The sequence below is a fragment of the Manis pentadactyla genome, chromosome 9 (genome assembly GCF_030020395.1).
Source record: "Manis pentadactyla isolate mManPen7 chromosome 9, mManPen7.hap1, whole genome shotgun sequence".
NCBI lineage: Eukaryota > Metazoa > Chordata > Mammalia > Pholidota > Manidae > Manis > Manis pentadactyla.
The window spans coordinates 46,409,003-46,429,177 of NC_080027.1; the positions used below are offsets into that span (position 1 = coordinate 46,409,003).

The window sequence follows — 20,175 nt, forward strand, 5'->3', positions numbered from 1 at the left end:
TGAAAAAGAGTCCTCATCACACACACACACACACACACACACACACACACACACACACACACTAGACTGGATGCCGCTCCACTTGATCCAGTCCAGTCAATGACTGGCTCAAGCCAGAGGCCTCAAGATCATCTTTGACTACACTTTCATTTGACCTCAGTTGCATATAAATGTTTTAACTTTTTATTATGGAAAATTTCACATGTACAAAAGAGAACAGTATAATGGACCCTCATATCTATCACTCAGCTCAACAGTTAACTCCTGGTGAAGAGTTTATTATGATTTGACAAACATTTATGACATATGAACTATATACCAGGTCCTGGGCTAGTGGTCCAAAGATGAATCAGATTTGCATGTAATCCAACCTGGAGGATATAACATCTGACCTTGGTCCTTGAAAGATGAAAAAGAGTTAACCAGAAGAAGAAAGCTATCCTCATTCATTCATTCATTCATTCATTCTTTCCAACAAATAATTATATATTAATGTGTGAGGCACTGTCCATGGTGCTAGAAACACATAAAGAAACAAGATTCAGTGCATGCCTTCATGAATCCAGAATAAGGAGAAAGAAACATTAAATATGTGATTAGGAATGTGATGAGTGTCTTGAAGGAGAGGCACAGAATGCCATGTCAGTGGACTGAATTTGGCCTGGTGAGATTTGGGATGGCTTTCATAAGGAAGTGACACTTTTATGAGGGGAAGGGATGAAGGAGGTAAAGGTCAGCCAGAAGAAAACTATTCCAGTCCAAAGGTTAAGTACAAGAAGGCTAGTATGGGTGAAATAGAAGAATAGCATAAGATAACCTGAAAAGGTGAGTAGGTACCACTAAGGAAGGCCTTGTATGTTAGGCTAAAGGTTTTGGACTTGATTGAGAGGGCAATGGAAAATCATCAGAGGGTTTGAGGCAGGGGAATGGCATGTTTGTTCATCCTTGCATTTCAGAAGATCACTTCCAGCTGCTAAGTGGAGAATAGATAGGAGGGCAAAATTGACAGTGTGGGAATCAGGGAGCAGTTGATACAGTCTAGGTGGAAGATGACTATAGTTGTAGGGTTAGGGATGGAGAAAATTGCATAGGTTTAATAAATATTCAGGAGGTAGAATTCACAGAAATTAGTGATCGTGTGATGGCTATGAATGTAAAAGAAAAGGATGACTTCATATTTCTGCTTAAACAAGTGAAAAAAACACAGAAATATCTCCCATTTACAAACAGCCTCCCAGACTATTTGTCTTCCCAATCCCATTGAGCAGGATGCCTGCAGTACCCAGGGAAATCTCTTCAGGTAATCAAAAAAGCACACAGATAGGATGGTGTGGGTGGGGAGAAGAGTCTGATTAGTTGAGATGCAAAAAGGAAAAACTACAGTTCACACACAGTACAGTCTGACTCCCACACAGTCTTCTTGAATTCTGTTCTCCTCCTACATCTGCAAAGCCTTCTGTTCAATGGAGAGTCAACCTTCATCCATCCTTTCTCTACTGTTCCCTTTCCCCTTCCGATGCTCTCCATGGCCTAGGAGCAACCAGTAGCCTATGAGCTGCCTCAAATGCTGTGTGTGGTTCTGACCAATGTAGTTCCCTGAGGCAGCGATCTTTGAAAATGATTACCTTAGACCTATCAGGAAAAATGAATTAGAAGCAAATACATCCAGAGCTACCAAGAGTACTGGCTTTATGCTATTTGATTTAATAGATCAGCCAGTTAGCATTACCAGGCAGTTGGCACCCAAGTCATCTATATGGAAAAATAAAGTTTTCATCTCTATTAGCAGAAGAGACACTTAATGGAGCAAAGGCAACTCTCTACCACTACATGTTAAGTATTGCTTTAATACTTTAACTTTTCTTATAGTTGACCCTCTTTCTTCTGGTTGGTTGTTAGCATTTGGAAAATCTCTAAGAAGTAAAATCTTCCTGCATATTATGTGGAGTGGAATTTATAAGTCAGATGCCAGGCCTGGCAAGGACTTTTGCAACCCCCTTCTTGTACAGGCCTGTTCTCATTCATTCCCAGGATAAGCATATAGGGTGCAAAGAGAAAAGCATTGAGGACTGAACTCTGGAGATGCCAGCATCTGGGGAGCCAGCAGAGGAATAGAAGGCTCAGAAGAAAGCCGAGAACAGACAGTAAGAAGAATCAGGAGAGAGTGATGTCATGGAAGAAATCCACAGGAAGAGAGACTTTCAAGGAGGAAGAAGTGGCCAACAGCATTAAATGCAGCAAAGATTTCCAATAAAGTCAAGGGGAAGAAAGTATCCTTTGAATACGGCAGCATAGAGGTCATGGATCCCCATGATATGATTTGTATCAGCCGGAAAAGGAGGTGGAAGCTACAGTGCAATGAATTGAGCCACCGAAATGAGGAAGATGAATAAGTACATGCAGAACCCCCTTTCAAGAAATTTGGAAGAAAGAATAGACAGCTGAAAATTGATATAAAGTTAAAGATTCTGGCTGCCTTCTTAAAAATATAAGATGGTAGGCTTGAACATGGGTACTAACTACAAAAAGATACCAGTAAAGAAGATGAACTTAAGAAGTAAAAAAAAAAAAATGAGAGATGGAGTGAGATGAGGCCATTGAGAGGAGGTGGGATCAAGGGATCATGTAGAAAAATTGGATGGCTTAACTTCATAGGTTGAAGGGACAGGGGTGAGGACAAGTGTGTAGGTAGGATAACTAATAAAGTGGGAGCAGGAAGGAGGCTGAGGAATTTCATGCCTAGTGATATCCATATTTTCAGTCTTTAGCTGAAGAAGGGAAGGAGGGTTAGACAGAGAACAAGAAACATTTGCAGGTAAGTAGTATCCTGTCCCAAACATGTTGCTGCCTTTGATGTCATCTGTGCAGCATCCATTCCCCCTTTTATTGGTAACAAGCACATCAGTTTTCTTTGAAGACTCCTCCTCTCCCCAGTCTAAGTCTACGTTGTTCAGATGGGAATCATCCTAGTTCCACACCTACCTCAGTGCTGGGCTCCTAACCCATGATCAGGTAAAAGGGATTGATTCAGAGATGGGCACATGAAGAAATTTGAGCAGTGAGAGTCAGATCAAGGGATTTTCCTGCAACAATTGGGCAAAAGGTGCTAGTAGAATGTAAGCCTGGTGGATATCTTGCCACCAGGAAGAAGAAGCCTACCTGAGAATGGAGTGTGCAAAGAATATAGAGAGGCTTATTAGCCAGAGTGTGAATTTAAGGGGGCACCATGGAAGTTTGGGAAGAAGAGGTACAGTGATGGACAGAGAAAGGGGCCATGGAGGAGTTTAGAGGGGAGGTTCCTCACTCTCCCTCACCTTCCTGTCCAATCTGTAAGCAAATGCTATGGGCTCTCTTCTACATCTTTTTTAATCTGCCTGCTTCTCTTCATCTTCTTTGCCAGCCAGTATTCAGGTCTCCATGATTTGCCATCTGGGCCACAACCAGCCTCTTCAGTGGCCTCCTCATATCCACTCTGGTTTCCTTTCACCCAACACCCACTCTGCAAGTCAGAGTAATCTTTCTAAAATGCACACCTCAGCATCTCACTTGTCTAAAGTTCTTCAGGTTTCCATTGCCCCATACATAGGCCAAATCCACGTTTCCTAGCCTGATGTGAGCTGAGAAGCCCCTGCCTCCTCCTCCAGCCTCATCTCCCCCCCAGCTCCTCATTCATCCCTTGAACTCAGCTAGCCCTGCTGAGCAGCTGTGATTCCCACCCCAGGCTATCTCTTTTGTCCTGGCTTTCTTTGCTCAGTTGCCTCCTCTGCCTGTAATGCTCCCTGGTAGTGAATATATATTTGCTAAAAGAATTGCATATATTCTACTCATCTTTTAAAGTTCAGCTCAAGTGTTACATCACACATGAAGCCTTTCTAACCTCTTCTCCATCCCAGGTTTGCTGGCTTTGCTGTTCTTTGCATATACACTCTCCCATCTTACTTTCTCTCTTTACTGCATTTATCTGATGCTTTGTGTGCCCTTCGCAACTGTGATAGGATGGCAGATTCCTGAGGTCAGGGACTGCCTGATTCATCATGATACTCCATCATCTGACACACTTCTCTGCACATAGGAGGTGCTAAGGGAGTGGATGAAAGAAGCATGAGTTGGAGTTTTCCGGGTGCTCCCAGAAACAAGTTGGGGCTTCCCTGCAACAGAGCAGGTGGGAGAAGAGAACAAAACGGAGACAGCACTCCTCTTTCAATAGCAAGGAGAACATTAACCTTGAGTACCAGAGTTGCTGGATACCTGTGTAGACACCTCTAGGCTCCCCAGCATGGTGCTGATTGCCCCAGATGTAGCACATAGTCTGAATAAGGCCCAGACCTGATACTCTGGCCTTGTCCTCGCCCTTCAGACTGAAGGAGGGGCAGCCAGTCCTATTAGGAGAATCATCCAGACACCATCAGGGATGGAGGGAAATGCTCAAGATACTCTTGGAAGTAGACCCCAAGGGCCTCACCCCTAACCACTGTTCCCAGCCCCAGCCAACCCCAAGTTCTGGTAGACCCAGATCTAAGGGGCCCAGATTCATTTCCTGACCCCCATCCTAGCCATGGAGGTGGTGAAGAGACCTTAGGCAGTTCTCCTGAACCATAGCGGCCTGGTGCTTGTCAGAAGCCACTCTAGGGCCTGGCCCCCCAGTGCACAGCCCCCTGTGGCAGTTGGAGCTTGTCATTTATCTTGCCAATGCATTTCAGCTCCAGGCAAGTTCACTATGGATTCAATGTGACCAAAGAAAATGACAGCAAAACGTTCTTGGGGTGAAAGGGTTATACGCAACTTTATTCTCAGGGTGGCAGGTCAGTCACTAAAATCCCATTCACTCAGAGAGAGTCTGCATGCAGCAAGCCGGGCTCTGCTTCTGGGCCCCTCTGTCCACACAGTCATCCTCTAGGCCTCTCTGCACAGGTGTCCCACACAGCCGTCCTCTGGGCCTCTGTCCTTGGCGCTGCCACCACTCCAGCCTCTGCTCTGCTCTCCTGCAGCCTTGCAGCCCTGCCACCGAGTTGCGCCCAGAGCACTGGGCGGAGCTTTTTTTATAGAGTCACATTGGCCTCAGGTGTGCAGTGGGCTAGTCAACCAGGGCCAGCCAGGTGAGAATCCTGGCCACAGGAACTCTCATTTTATCCACATCAGTCTACTATTCTACCCACCAAAGCCTCACAAAGCAAGGAGCCACCAGGTCAGGATGCATCAACCCTAAGCCAGATGAGGCTGTGAGTGTGGCTCTACTTCCAGGGCCCCTTCTAAATCCAAGGGCTGGGTTTGAGTCCATATTCATTGTCAGTGGGAGGTGGGTACTGTGGTACCCATTTTATGGATGAGGCCATTGAGGCTACAATATGGAAGCTCAGAGTGAGGGCCCCCAGATAGAGTCTGTGGCTATTTTTTGAGCCTGAAACAAACTTCCAACCTCAGATGGAGAGGAGGTAGAAAGATAGAGGAGGAAAGGGGTCTCACCTGAGACCCAGTTGCCTGTAGCCCAGGCCCAATCCCCATGCAAATGGTTGTAAATTTGGAGCCTAAAGCCTTGGTCAGTTTATAACCAAAAAATGACCAACCACTTCAGTCTCCACCAAGATATTCACTGGCCAAGATGGTGTGGATACCCAGGGAACTGAAGGGTAGTCAGCAGGCACCCCCAGGGACTGTGTTCTACAAATGTGTTTCATGGTGCAAAGTCTCTGATTCATTCTCTCTCCCCTTTCCCCAGCTTGCCTTTGAAACACAGAGGTGATTCTCTCACCACCTTAACTTCATTCCACTCGTTATGCCTAGTTCATGGCAACCAAAACCTCATCTTCTGGTGTGGTGCCTGATCACCTGGAAGCACAATCTGAGGGTCCCCATGGCCCTCCATGGCAGCTCTGAGCCAGTCCACTTTACATGTGCACAGCTGCCCATCCTCCCATTTTCCTAATGCCTTGGGGCCAAGCTGTAGTCAGGTATTAGCAGGCTAGGTCAGAATTCCTGCTCTGCCTCTTAGCTGCTGTGTGAACATGGAGGTTCCTTTTCTTATGTTTGGTCCTCTGTTTCCCTCCATGTGCAGATAGTCTGGAAGAAGGCAGTTGGTGATTTAGGAATCAGCTGTGTGGAGTTGAGGCTTATCCCTCAGCTCTCCCCTCCCTTGCCTCCCAAAGCCTCATTTGAGCTGGCAAGCCTCAAACAAGATGTCACTATCTTCTCAATACAAAGAAAGAAGTGAGATCATTCCACAACCAGGGCCTCTAAATTCAAGTGAGGAAGCACTCTGGCTTTATTTTAAGGAAAATGAAGAGAAGGGGCTGGGCCAGACTCCCTCCAGGAGCCCCCTCAGTGATGGCAGCCCAGGAGGCTGTACACTTTTTGGGGCTCGGGAAGGGTCTTGGCCGCATTCAGTTTGTCCACATCACTGTAGCAGTACAGATTGGGGCCATGGATGAGGTACAAGCCGAGACCATTGACAGAGCATGAGTTGGGGCCGAGGGACTTGTCCACACACAGGGCTGCATCCACCTTCTCATGGGGCCAAGGGAGCTCCATCCACGTGGCTTGAGCTCCTAAATTCAGGTCCAGCCACCACAACCGCCGTCCTGGGAAGAAGGCACCAGATATAACATGCCTTCCACATCATGGAGATCCTGACCTAGGCCTTCTCATTCCCTGGTGGGGATCTATGCCATGGAGAAGTAACAAAACAAGCCGCTCCTTAGTCCCCGATGCCCCTCACCTGCCATGATGTAGAGCCGAGAAGACCCGGGACAAGTAAAGGCTGCATCCACAGTCTCAAGGCTGATCCCGTGAGGGTTCCCGAGTTCCTTCTCCAGCCGCTTCGGATAATTATCCACTAAAGTATAGCCTCCCTTTGTTAGGAATATATATACCTGAGTGCCCTGGAGGACAAAGGACATTAATCAGCATAGAGCTGGATATTCTCCCAGTCTCTACCTGAAGCCTCTTTTCTGAAACATACCTGGATCAGATAGAGTTTATTGTCCCAGGAAAAGGCAGCATCCACTGTCGAAGGACCCTGAGGCCACTGATGTTCAATGGGCCAGCTATGCCACCCATCCCGGCTGGTGTCCAGACGCCAGTAGTGGGACCCTGTGGTGTATCAGAGGTACCTCTGGCACTGGCAGCAAAAGGCCAGGCAGAGAAGAGGCAAGTGACAGATGCAGGGATGAGTCCTGTGGTGGAAGAGAGAATGTATCCAGAGGCCAAGAGAGAAGAGGTCAGATAAGAGGGAGTAGAACAGGACTTGATCAGCAAATTGGGCATTGGGACCTGACTGGACCTGGAGTCAGAAGGGCAAGCATGGAGAACAGTAGCCAAGTTGTCAGGTAAGGCTAACACCACGGGGTTTGGTGGGGGCCCCTATGCAGCTCAGATGTCCGTGTGCAGAGATGCTGTAGACAATGAGACATCGAGGCCAGAAGTTAAGGGGGAATCACACCAGTAAGCTCCCGCAAAGGGGTCTCACTCTAGCTGTCCTTGGAGGTGGCAGGGGAGTGAGGGAGCAGCAGGACCAGTGCCTTAATGTCCTTCTCCCATTTTCATAACAGCTTCTGAAAGGAATTGTCTAAGCTCCCATTTATCTTTCTTCCTCACCCACTTCACTTACACTTCTCTATTGCAATTGTTCTTTTCAAGGTCACCACTACCCTCTGCCTTGCCAAATCTCATAGTCAATTCTCTGTCTTCATCTTACTTACCTCTCAGCAGCATTTGACTGCTTACAACTCCCTTTTTAAATATCTTTTTTTGGATCTTGGCTCCTGCCACCAAACCCTTCTAGTGTTCTCTTACCTTTCTGCCTACTCATATCCTCAGCCTGATTGTTAATATTGGAATCCTCTAGTTTGGGCCTCTTCTCTATCTACACTCACTCTCTTGGTGATTTCACCTAGTCCAGGGCTTTTAACATCATCTACATGATAATGACTTTTGATCTGTTCTTCTCAGCTCTGAAGGAACTCCCCTTTGAGTGTCAGGTGCAAACTGAATGGCCTACCTGATGTGCCCGTTTGGGGCCATAAGGCACCTGAAACCTAACATGTCCAAACTGATTTGTGTCCCTAACACACACACACACACACACACACACACAGATATCTGCTCCTCCTCCTTCCCTAGTCTTTCCTAGTCACCTGGTTCCCAATCCAGAAAACCTAAGTCATTCTTAAAACCTCACTTTTCCCTTCCCCATTCTGACCAATATCCAATCCATTGGTTAATGCTGTCAGCTTGACCTCTAATTTATATCATGACTCCTCACCACCTCTGCTGCCATTATCCTAGTCCAAGCTGTTTTACCTCTAATCCAGACAACTGCAAGAACTACTAGCTGGATTTCCCACTTACATGATTGTATCTCTATGACATGCTCCACAAGAAGCCAGGATGATCTTTAAAAAAAATGTCAGAAAATATCACGGCCCTGCTCAAGAACCCCTCCTGGCTTCCTTTCATAGTTGGAAGTCTTTAACAGGCCCATGAAATCTGGCCTCTGTCTCCCTCTTTTCAAGCCACTTACCTGCTCTTTCACTGTGCTCTAGCCACACTAGACTTCTATCCTGATTTCTCAAAGTATTTTCTGTCCACCTTTCCTAAAGTGCTTGCTGTATGTGGCTAAACCTTTCTACCACTGAAATCTCAGCACAAAAATCATCTCTTCATAGAAGAGGCCTCTCATTCTCCTCACTTCTATCCCATTATCTTGTCTTATTTTCTTCACGGATTTTTTTTTTGGACATCGAACATTTTTAAATTTTATATTTAAGAATTTTAACAACTTTTAAATCCATTTATACTATTTTCAAATGGTATTTGAGAATAGGAACTATTCTAATGTTCCCACAACACTTTACAGCTATTAATATTACCTGCAAGTATTCTTTCCTTTCCTCTCTTTGTTCTCTCTCCCTCTAGCAGACTTTTTGAGGTCAAGTGCCTCATCTGCCATGCTGACTACTGTGTCCCAGTGCCTATCAATGCTCAATAGATATTTGTTGAATACACAGCTTGTATTCTCACCACAGTTGCAAATTCTCTTTCTGGCTGTTTACCGGGTATGTCCTGGTGACAACATATCCCCCTTCCCCTCCTGCTGAAAGTACCCTACTCACCATCTCTATGTTGAGAATCAGAGCCGTGCTGCTCTTTGTGTGGAGGAAATAAGGAATGGGCCCCCAGTCCATCAATAGCCAATGCATAGGCTGATCAGCAACCACTTTAATGTGGTCTGAAATAAAAATGTGGGCTGGGCTGTCAGATTCCTTCTCCAGCAGTCGGGCTAGAAAGAAGAGAGCAACTGAGGCAGCTGAGGCTGAAAATCATGAAAAAGGAGAATGCAGAGGACACTTGAAAGCCAAAGTTGTGAAAAAACAGAAAGGATGGATAAGAAGCTGAGGTAGAAAAAAAGAGAAAGATGAATCCAAGAGAGAGGACCAGCCCTGTGCTGAGCAGCTGGTTCACACTGGTATTTCCTCCAGCCACGGATGTGTGACATAGCAGTGTTCTCTCCCTGCCTGGGTGCACTCTCATCACTACGCAATATATCTGATACTTTCAGTTTAGGAGTTCACTCAGCTACCTTCTATTCATGACCATGTAACCTTGAGGTTTTGTGATCTCTTCACAGCTGGATATTCTCTGTACATCTCTGTGTGGTCCTTGTAGCCCTGTTTTCTCAGTCTCTCTCTCCATCTATCACCTATCGGTCTGTATCATCTGTGTCTCACTTGGCCTGCGTGTCCTTTCGATGGGCTCATGTTCTCCCTGTAGCTGCATGTTCTCCCGGTAGTTCTGTGTTCTTAGTGTAGTATATACTCTCAGGATATGGGTCTGTACTTTCACTACAGGTGTATGTTTCATCACACAGACATGTTCTCATTACAGCATGCATTCCTGTTGTGGGAATAATAGGTTCTCCTTGTGACTGTGTATTTCTCATTAGAGCCTGGTAGTCATATCTGATCAGATTTTTCCAGAGGTTGGGAGTAAAAAAGGATTTTCACTGTTCTGTGTTCACACCATGATTTTACATTTGTCTTTGATCACACACACATAGGCTGAGTTGATGTTGTTGTTCGCCCCTCCCCTTGGAGCTGTTTTCACGGGTGGCCAACACTCATCACTGCCTGCCTACCTAACCCCAGAGCATCCCTAAGCATCAGGAGAACGGCTTTTTATCAGTGGGAGACTTTTGCCAATTAATGTTTTTACTAATTAGTCAAGGTTCGGGAGAGGTGTCTCCACTGGTCACTCAGACTGGAAACCTCCTTGGACTGGTGGAGCTACCTCAAAAAGGCCTAAGGGACCCAACACTTCTTGTCTGGTTCTCATCCCCAGGTAATGCTGGGCCCAGAGTGCCTTGACATAGAACCAGATACCTGGAAAAAGATCGAGCTCCTGAGGATAGGTTCAGGATGAGCCAGAGGATCTGGCAAGACATGCAAGAGCAGAGGGACTCTGAGGAATCACAGGGACCCAGAGAGGTCCAGAGAGGGCATGACCAGGGAGCAGATGGCACTGGGAAGCAGACAGGTGGATGAAGTTAGAGGCCTGGGCAATGAGAGATGAGATTTGACAATATGCATCAAAGGAGAAGATGGATGAAAAGGGGCATTCTAAGGATGCTAAGGATGGGGGCCAAGAGGACAAAATATGGGACACAGTGATGAAAATGGAGGAAATGTATCAAAGATGAGAGACACGGTGAAGAGATGGGAGGTATGAAGGCCAGAGATGGAAAAGCTGGTGGCATCTCTCACCGCTGAAGGCATAAATGGCACCATGATTATCAGCCAACAGCGCAGACAAAACTAGTTCTGGGTTACAGCGCATATCCTCACGGCCATGGTGGGTCCCATTCCCACGGCTGGTCCCATTCCTGTGTCCATGGCCTGGGGGGAGAAATAAGCAAGGGGCAACACAGAGGTCAAAATAAGGTCTAGAGTAGAAAAGATGGCTGGGGTTAATGCAAGTGTAGGCTTCCCCCATACAGGGACAACTGGGAAAAGCCAGGATGGAAATGGGGCAAAGGGCAAGGACCAAGGTGTTATACCACAGAGCTGAGGTGGGAGCTGGGGCATATGGAGTCTGAAAACTCAAGGAAGGTAGACAAATTCCTGTGGGTCCTAAGGCCTGGGGCTTTCTCACCTCTGCCAGGGCAGGGTATGAAGTAGTCTCGGACATCCAGAGGGTACTTTGGAAGCACGAATCCCGTGATGGGGTCGAAGCGCAGGAATTGGTTACCTCGGAAGCAGTAGTAGCGGCTGAGCCATCGCATGGCAGAGGAGCAGTTCCCAACATTCGGCCAGGACCGCTCCTTTTTGGTTTTTGTAGCCAAGTCCCAGAACCACGTGTGGTTACCTTTGTCCAATCAATCAACAAGCATTCAATGAGGCCAGGCTCTTCCCTCCCATATGCTTGCACTGGCTCCAGGATGGACCAGGTGTGGTCTTGATTACATGGAAGTCACAGTTCATCAGGGAAACAGTTGAGGAAAGTGACCATACAATAAAATTCAGCAGCAGAGTACACATGACCAGCTCAGTAATGGTGGCAGAGTCAGGGAAAACTTCCCAGAAAAGGTGATACTTAAACTAATATCTGAAGTTACAAGGCAGACAAGAGGGAGAGATGGAACTCCAGAGAGAAAATCTGAAGCATGAAGCAAACTGGATGTATAGAGAACAGCATAGAATTCCTGGAGTTTCATACTCAAGGTGAGAGTGATGGGCATTGAGGCTGGAGGGCCAACATGGGCTTGGTCACAGAGAAACCTTGTATGTAAGACTAAGGAACATAGACTTGTCCTAATGGTCATGGGGACCAATAAGGAACTTCTGGCAGGATTACACCCAGTTACCTTCTCCAGGATGACTTCTTCTCTTTCTCTTACTTGACCTCTAGACCATAACTGTCTTTGCTATTTGTTCCCTTTCTGGGGAAGCCATGTAGTGGGTCCACCACTACCATCCTTACCGATACCTCCATCACCACCATCCTATCACTACTCCAGCCTCTCTTATTGCAGCCCAGACTGACCTTGGAAGAAGAGGATGCCCTCATCTTGGCATTCTCCACGGTGACATTCCACAGCTGCATCCAGTGGGGATGGGATTCCAGGAAACTCATCTTGGAGCAACTTTGGATATTCTTTCTCCTTCTTCTCAGAAGAGTGGAACCAGACTTTGTCCCCCTGCATATAAAAACACTCTGTATTTAACAATGCACCCCACATATTGCCAATCTGCATTCACATGCAACATCTTTGACCTATTGCAATTATACATCATCCTCTTGCAGCCCCACACACTCTTAACCTGCTTGTGCACAACTGCTGTGCCCTTGCACAAATGCATACCCTCAACTGGACTCTGCAAAACCCACCTCTATTGCTATAACGCACACACATCTGGTTATATACAACCATGCTTCCACGGCACACTTATCTGCAACACCATTAGTCTTGGCAAACACATCCACAGTCATCTTGCAATCATCCAGCCATTCATACATTCCTTTGTTCATTTATCTGTTTATTCATTCATTTATTCAAGATACAGTTTCTGAATGGCTACTATACACTAGATAGAGATGACAGGATGCCTCTGCTGCCAAGGAGTTCACTGTACAAAAGCAGAAAGGACCCTACAATCCTAGCCATGCAACCCCCAAGGTGGAAGCATATGCAGGGAACTGGGAATATAGGGGAAGTCCTAAGTCTACCTAGAGAATTCCTGGAAGGCTTCACAGAGGAGGGAACATTTGGGCCAAGAGTTGAAAAGAGCAGAAATTTTCCAGAAGGACAAGTGTGTAAATAGTGTTACCAGCAGAGGGAGCAGCATGTACAGAATATGCTCAGAGAACTAAATGTTCTGGTGCACAGCGAATGTGGCGGGGAGGAGATAAACCTGAAAAGACGACCAAGGGCCAGATCTTGAGACCCACGTGCACCTGGCTTGCAGGAGCTGGCATGCTGTGGTGCTGTTCACTGAAATATTGAACACAGGAGGAGGGGTGGATTTGTATGAAAGAGACTAAGTTCAGTTTGGGGGATGCTGAATTTGAGGTGCCCACAGAACATCTCATCAAAGTTGTCTGCCAGGAAATTGGAAAGAGATGTCTGGAGCTCCTGGGAGAAATACAGGTCTGGTGTCCATAGCGTATCGGAGCCATGGCAGCAGTTGAGATCACCCAGGGAGAGTGTATGGAAGGGCTGGGATGGATCCCTGGAGGAATATGTGGGGACTGGCTGAAGATGAGAAGCCTGAGAAGGGCAGGAAAAGAGGTAGGAGGGAAGACAAAGCTGGCAGTGAGGGCCACCCCAACCACATGGCACCTTCGTGTAAGTTCCAAGAGGGTAAGCAGGCACTCAGAGGCCAGGGGAGGGCCTGGGTGAGCACAAGTAGGTTGGGTTTCATCCTCCACTTACCCCTTCGGCCAGATGCCATGGTGTAGTGAGCAACCTGGCTAGCATATGGAGAGGACCTGATGCAGGGTCATGGAAGCCAAGGGAAGAAATGCCGACAGTGTGAGGAGGAGCAGAGATCTGGATGAAGAATAGGGCTGAAGAACAGCCACTGGACGCCTTGCCTGCCAGGACCCCATGCACCCACATTCCCTCAGCCGAGGCTTTTTCAGGAAAGGAAGACACAGGGGGAGGAAACCTGGAATCTGTTGGCAAGGGCTCCACGCCAGGGCCACTTGCAGGGGAGGGTCTCAGTTGGTTTTAGCCCTTCCTGGCCAAGTCCTGACCTTGGCCCAGGAGTACCTTGATCAGGAAGACACTGTCGCGACCAAGGCGGAACGCAGCATCCACAGGGATGGGGACATCCGTCCACCTCTCTGAGATCAACTCCCGGCTCCATCGGTGACTCTTCCACACAAACTCCCCTGAAAAATGCAGTTATTAAAAGGCTGAGCATGAACTTTTGGCCTACTGGAGTACTTAAAAAGAAGCTGTAGGTGATACACTCAGACATTTCTTAAGATCTCCCACAGATGGATAAATACCCTCAGTGAATGGAACTAAGTCTGGAGTCCCAAATGCCCCAACCCCAGCCCCTCCTACCTTTAAAAAACAGCATGGCCCCATGTTCATCCAGGGTGGTAGCATCAAAGCTCCAGCCATCCAAGCAGAGTTCTGGGGTGGAAGGGGGAGATGGCAAGCAAAAGGCCAGTCAGATAATACGGTGCAGAGACACAGCCAGACAGACAGACAGACTCAGGGAATCGGGGCCTCACCAGTCAAGTCTGGGACCAGCTTGGTCCCACTCCCACCTTCAGTTCTGTTTCCAGAGTCACTAGCCCTAGAGAGAAGACAGACAGATGTCTGGATTCCCTGGGCCCAATCCCTGTCCCTTAGCTCCAGATCCAAAGCTGGCACCAGGGCTAAGAACTGGCCCTAGACCACTCTAGCCAGGTCCCAGTCCTCCTTTCCCAGCCCCAGCTTGACTCACGGAGCAAGAGGGTAGGCAATAGCCAGGGAGCAGCACAGGCCCAACCATCCCAGGGCAACCAGTGCTTCCAGTGCCCGAGCCATGCTGAGCTGGATGAGCCACAGGACAGCTCTGGGCACCAGGCCGAACTCCCTATATAGAGATGGCAGAACACCCCCCTTCTCCAAGCCTGCTAAGAATTGGGACTATGCCAGTATTGACTGATTACATCAGTGTAAATAAGGTCAGGGTCTGGACAGAAATCTGAGTCCAAGTCTAACTCTTCCAGGCAAGCGGCCCATCCCCCTTCAGTGGCTTCTGAGCAGTCACTAGCTCATGTCATTGATGTCCAGCTGTGACTCTCTTCACCTTGATGATGGGTCTGGGCGCCCATAAGGTCAGGCAAGGGGGTAGATTGAGGATCACCTTTCTGTGGTTAGATTTATCTCTACAACGAGGGAGGAAAGAAGAGGAAACTAACATTTCTGTGAACTAAATGTCAAGCCCTGTTCTAAAAACAGCTAAAGACACTGATACTTACATATACTTAGTAACTATACATACATACAAACATGCTTAGAAATTCTCAGAGAACAGTTTCCAAGCTCCATCAAGGGCCTTTCTGGGACATTCCCAAGCCTCTTCTGATTTGCCCTGATGGGTCAATAATATTTCACTGTTGCGAAATGTCCAATTCCTACCCCCAGCCTAGCCCCACTGGCAAAGAGCTTTGCAAAAATCCCCTGGAGTGAAGGGCTGACAAGCATGGGCAGGAAGAGGTGTCTCTCTCCCAGAGACCACTACGGAATAGTTTGTCTTTCTTGGTAGTTTCACTTTAAAGGTAATGTGCTTTATTTACACATTACAGAATAAACAGAACTGTAACTGGGTTTCACAATATTTACAGGTGATTCTTGCTTAAACGCTCTTTTCAGTGAAGCCTTTTTTGACCACCTTATCTAGCCATTTCAGGTATTTGCTTGTTTCTTGTATATCCCTTATTAAAACTGGAAATTATTTCACCTGTCTATTTATTTATTGTTGTTTTATCTTTGTTCTCTTCTGCCTTCTTGTTTACCATTATATTCGCTCCACCTAAAATAGTTGCTACCATATAATAGGTGCTCAATAAATATTTGTCGAATGAAAGAAAAGGATATCAGTACTAAGTAGCTGTAACCAAATTTCTGACAATTTCTTCCTTTTGAGGGAAGGGAAATATCAGGAATTGAGGGTGTGTCATGATGGGGGGCATATTGTGATGGGGCAATCATTGATCCCCTTATCACTGCCCTTCATCTTATGGTCTTGTTCCTCTCTCAGTGTCCCATCCCACATTCCTCTCCTCTAGCCCTGGGACCTCACCCACTATGTCTAGCACTTGCTGTCTTCAGTATTCACTGCAGCCACTCCCAAAGCCTGCCCATTTCTATCTGAGACTTGGCTGTGGAGTCAGAAGACAAGCATGCACAGTCAGCTATGGGCCAGGCTGAGGTTCTAGGCCCCCTGTTCTCTAGCCCAGGCTGAGAGGGTCCTAATCCCTCTCAGATGGCTCTATGCCCCTGACATCCCCCCTTAGCAAAAGTCTCAGATCCCTTTTCTACTTTGCAAAGCTTCCTCCCAACAGGAAAACAAAGAGTTCTGGGGCTTCTGGGACAACACGTCACTGGGCCTCTGCCATCAGGCTCAAGGTCCTCTCCTGACTTGGGCAAAGCTGGGCTCCCCAAGCCCTTGTCAGCACGGGCAATGCCACAACCCTTATGGCAGATGCCTGCCACCCACCTTCTCCCCACCTAGGCTGTCCCTGGCTGGACCTGCTCTTCGCAACCCCAGCTGCTGGGCACTGGGAACTGCTACTCCCAGACCACCCCCCACCTTTTCTTTTCCTGTCAGTTAAATCCTTATGTAACCTTCCTGGAACTCTCCCTCCTGAGTGACCTTTCAGAAGCAGCCCCCTCGCTCCAGAGGTGTGTCTGTGTGCCCCACAGATTGCCCTGAGCCTGTCTGGAAGATGAAAGCTTTCACACTGAGTCATGATCACCTCTCATAATGAGGGTCCTCAATGGTTGTATTATGAAGGACCTGCATGGGCCTATAGTCCAGGGGAGCAGTCTGGATGCTGGCCTGACAGGACCCTTCGAGGAGAGATAGCACAGGCACTGCCTGATGGCTTTGCAGCTTGGCCTCTTCTTCCCCTCGCAGCTCTGGACCCTTCTTTGCACCCTGGATGTAGAGCAGAAGAGTGATTTGTGGAGCTTTCTCACTGTTTCCTAATTCACTTGTCGACCCTAAGGAGGTTTAGATACCATTGCGGGAGCCTTCCTCTTCCCTCTCCTCCCTCTTGTCCCTCCTTCCTGGGAATAGGCCAGCAGCGTCTTGCATGGCAGGCAGCTAGAGTTGAAGCTCAAGTTCTGAGCAAGAGCCGAGAGGCAGAGGACTGCATCCATTTGGGACCCCAGGTTGTGGATATGTTTGTTGGCCATGCTGGTGCTGGCCACAGGGCACAAGGCAACTCTTTGCAGGGGATCCAAGATAGGACTGGTCATGCTTCTCTTCTCACTTGAGACAGCCATTTGTGCTGGTCCTGAGTCCTTCCCAGCCCTTTGGTGGGCTGAGGAGAAAGCGCTGGTTCATACTTGGGCCTGCGCGCCCCCTGGGGTCCACAGGAATCAGTGCACTGCACTCCCACTTGTCAACACAGGCTAGAGTCATTTTTCCTCCCTGCACAACTGGCTCTCCACAGCCTTTCTCTGTCGCTCCTCTCAGTAGTGGGCCTTAGTTTGCATCCCCTTCCTCAGCAAACCTCTGCTGCCCAGAGCTGGTTTGGGGAACTCAGCCTCTTGCTTGAATTCCTGGGGAATTCAAGCCCAGAAAAGCCAACTATTTTCTTTTGCTTATGTTCTTCTCCATCCTCCTAACCATCAGATTTCTAGCTTCCCCAAAGAGAGTTGCAACGTGGGCTTGCAAATGTCTTCATTGTCAGAGTTTCCCTGGCACTGCCAGGACCATGACTGGGCTAGATGCTGACCTGGTCTCTTGGAATGGCTATGTCCCGCCTGCCCCACCACTGCTGGGAGTTTTCTGATCTCAGTCATTTCTCCTGGGTTCCACAGTGCTGGGTGTGCTATGCCTCTTGCCTGTGGCTGTGCCCTCCAAGGAGCAGAGACTGCATTCTCTCTCTGCCTAAAAAGGCTTGCAATAAAGCTCCAGGCATAAAAAAGAGCTTGCTGCTCCCAACAGGCACATTTTCTCTTGCTTCATCTACAAGGGGTCTTCCTGCACGTCTGCTCTTTCTTCTGTATGAATAAATGGTTACAATAATAATTTGCTCATATCTATGTGCCTGGCACTGTTCCTATCACTTGATATGGATTATTTCATTAAACCATGTATATGATACCATTTTACAAGTGAGGAAACTGGTATTAGGTGTCTAAGACAAATTCCACTGTTTGCAAACAGAGGAATGATTGAGCTCTGGCTGCTCAGGGTGTGCCCCTTACACTATCAAGGGGTGTGCTGGTACATGCTTAACAGCCAGTTGTGCAGAGGGGAAAGCCCTGATTTATAGCATTTGTTCATTTCTGCATTATAAATGCTCTATCATGACCAGTTTCAAGCTACCAACAAGACATCATCAAAGTGGAGTTGGGAAGAAATGCCCAATAACCTACTACTTAACTATATAGTATTTCTACCATGCAGATATGATAGCTGTAAATAACCTCAAGAACACAGGTAACAGTAAAATGCAATAAAATAATTAGGAAGTGATGAGTTTCTAGTGTCTAGTACCTTTGATTCTAATAAAAGGTATTTAATTTTAAGTTTGCATAATTTAACTTTTAATAATGACTGTGTTTCAACAACCAGCCATCAAAATTCCTGAAAATTTGACAATGAGCTCTTGTAAGCCACTATGAACCCCACTCCAGCTCCAGCACCCCACTGTCCACCACACTGTCTTAATGGACAGGACAAGGATTTTATCTACCTTATTCCCTGCTATAACTTCAGCACTTAGAGCAGTCCCTGAAACACTATATGTGCTTAATAAATATTGAATCCAGTTGTTCCTACTTCCAAATGAGACCTAAAACCTGTTCACTCCTCTCTGCCTCCCTCACAGTACAAATACCATCATTTCTTTTCTGACCACCAAAATAGCCCCTCCTTCTCTGCTTCTCCTGCCTCTCTACAATATTGTCTATGTAGCAACCAGAGTAATCTTCAAAGGTGTATCTGAGACCACCTTACGCTCCTGCTTAAGTTTTTTTTCTTGAAGAGAAAAATCAGTTTTAATTTTAACCAAAGAACACCACTACATTTAACTTCTTCCAGCCTTTTTCTATTCCTACCTCACCCTTTTTAAAATGAAGATATGATTTTATAAAACTTTTTTTCCTTAGCAGTCTCTCTCAGACATCAGCATTTTTGAAGGATGCATATAATTGCATTATATGTTTAAGCAAAACTTTATATAAGCACTCTCTGCTAATGGACATTCCTGGGATTATTTTTTCTCTTATAAATAAAGTTGTAATGAACATTGGTGCACACACCTCTTTGTGCCTTTGCCCAATTATTTTCTTAGAAAATATTCCTAGCACTAGAAAATTATAGGTGGTTTTAAGGTATCCATGGTCTTCAAGAGGAGCAGGTTAGAGATGTTGAATTTTCTTCTATTTTTCATTGTTTCTCCCCACCTAGCAGAATCACTGTCCAGCTCCAGTTCATCCCATAAGGCATCCTTTCATCCCTATCACTTAAACTTTTCCATGGTTTACTATTATATTTCAAATCGATTCAAATTCTGTACTTAAGTTACAAGACCCAACTTGGGCCTGACTCTCTAAACTTGTTCCTTTCCTCTCCCTCCTCCCTCCTTCCTCTCCCATCAGCCTGGCCTTCTTTCAGGCCCTCCAACACATCAAGATCTTGACCCCTCAGGAATTTTGTACCTGCTTTTCCTTTGTCTGGAAATCTCTACCTTCTCTTCTTAGCACAGCTGGTTCCCTACCCCTACCCCTAAACCTGCAGGCTGCTGCTTGAGGAAGCCCTCCTTGCCCACCCCATTTAACTAGCTCTTTTATTTACTGCATTCTATTTGTTTCTGTCTCAGCTTTAACACAAACTATAATTACACATTTAGTTCCTTGTGCATACTTATTTTCCTTCTTCCCCCAGCAAACCCAAAACTCCGTAAGAACATTTGACTGTATTCTCAGAGCTCACCACTCTGTCTGACCAATAGTAAGTGAACAGAAGTACTTGTTGAATGAATAAATGACCCTGCAGGCCACATATGACCATAGGGCTGCTCTGATCACCAGACACAGCTCTATGTAAGCTGTGTGAGTCCTTGCAGGAAAATGACTTTCTGCCCTGTCGCAATCCCCAAGTTTGTAAAGATCATTTAAGACATGCCAACTAAGTTAACACATAGCCCCTACTGCCAGGCATTAGTCCACCTACTTCTGGGCCCAAGGCCTGAACTGGGAGAAAAATACCCACTAGGAGGGAGGGAGTGACCCAACTTGGGACATCTCATGCATGGCTTAGGCAGACTATTCAATTTGTTATCTATGGAAATAAGCTCTAGTGGTCAATAGAGGCTGGTAGGGTAGTCATCTGGGGCTTCCCACCCAAGGAAGGTCACTTTGATTGCCATATTATTACCCTGCTACCTTTAGGTGTCTCAAATGTAAACATGTGAGAGGTTGAGAGCTGGGAACTTCAAGCTTTC

The 20,175-nt window shown here is 46.8% G+C and overlaps 1 protein-coding gene across 1 annotated transcript; it reads right to left on the bottom strand.

The window, feature by feature from the left end:
• Positions 1 to 6,235: 6,235 nt before the first annotated feature.
• On the bottom strand, positions 6,236 to 14,604 carry HPX (hemopexin). Its single transcript, XM_036890009.2, has 10 exons — positions 14,451 to 14,604; positions 14,236 to 14,300; positions 14,063 to 14,134; positions 13,763 to 13,884; positions 12,034 to 12,187; positions 11,143 to 11,355; positions 10,755 to 10,886; positions 6,956 to 7,086; positions 6,713 to 6,875; positions 6,236 to 6,575 (listed from the first exon to the last, which is right to left on the bottom strand). The coding sequence occupies exons 1-10, from the start codon at positions 14,531 to 14,533 to the stop codon at positions 6,316 to 6,318; spliced, it is 1,395 nt and encodes a 464-aa protein (XP_036745904.2). The 5' UTR covers positions 14,534 to 14,604; the 3' UTR covers positions 6,236 to 6,315.
• Between the last annotated feature and the right edge of the window lie 5,571 nt (positions 14,605 to 20,175).

What these genes read in the sequence shown, in the direction of transcription:
- HPX (XM_036890009.2), bottom strand. Translation starts at nt 14,533, where the DNA reads ATGGCTCGGGCACTGGAAGCACTGGTTGCCCTGGGATGGTTGGGCCTG. An exon ending in GGGCATCCTCTTCTTCCAAG is followed by an intron (nt 11,356 to 12,033) that starts GTCAGTCTGGGC and finishes GATTGGACAAAG; the next exon opens with GTAACCACACGTGGTTCTGG. An exon ending in ATAAACTCTATCTGATCCAG is followed by an intron (nt 6,876 to 6,955) that starts GTATGTTTCAGA and finishes TTTGTCCTCCAG; the next exon opens with GGCACTCAGGTATATATATT.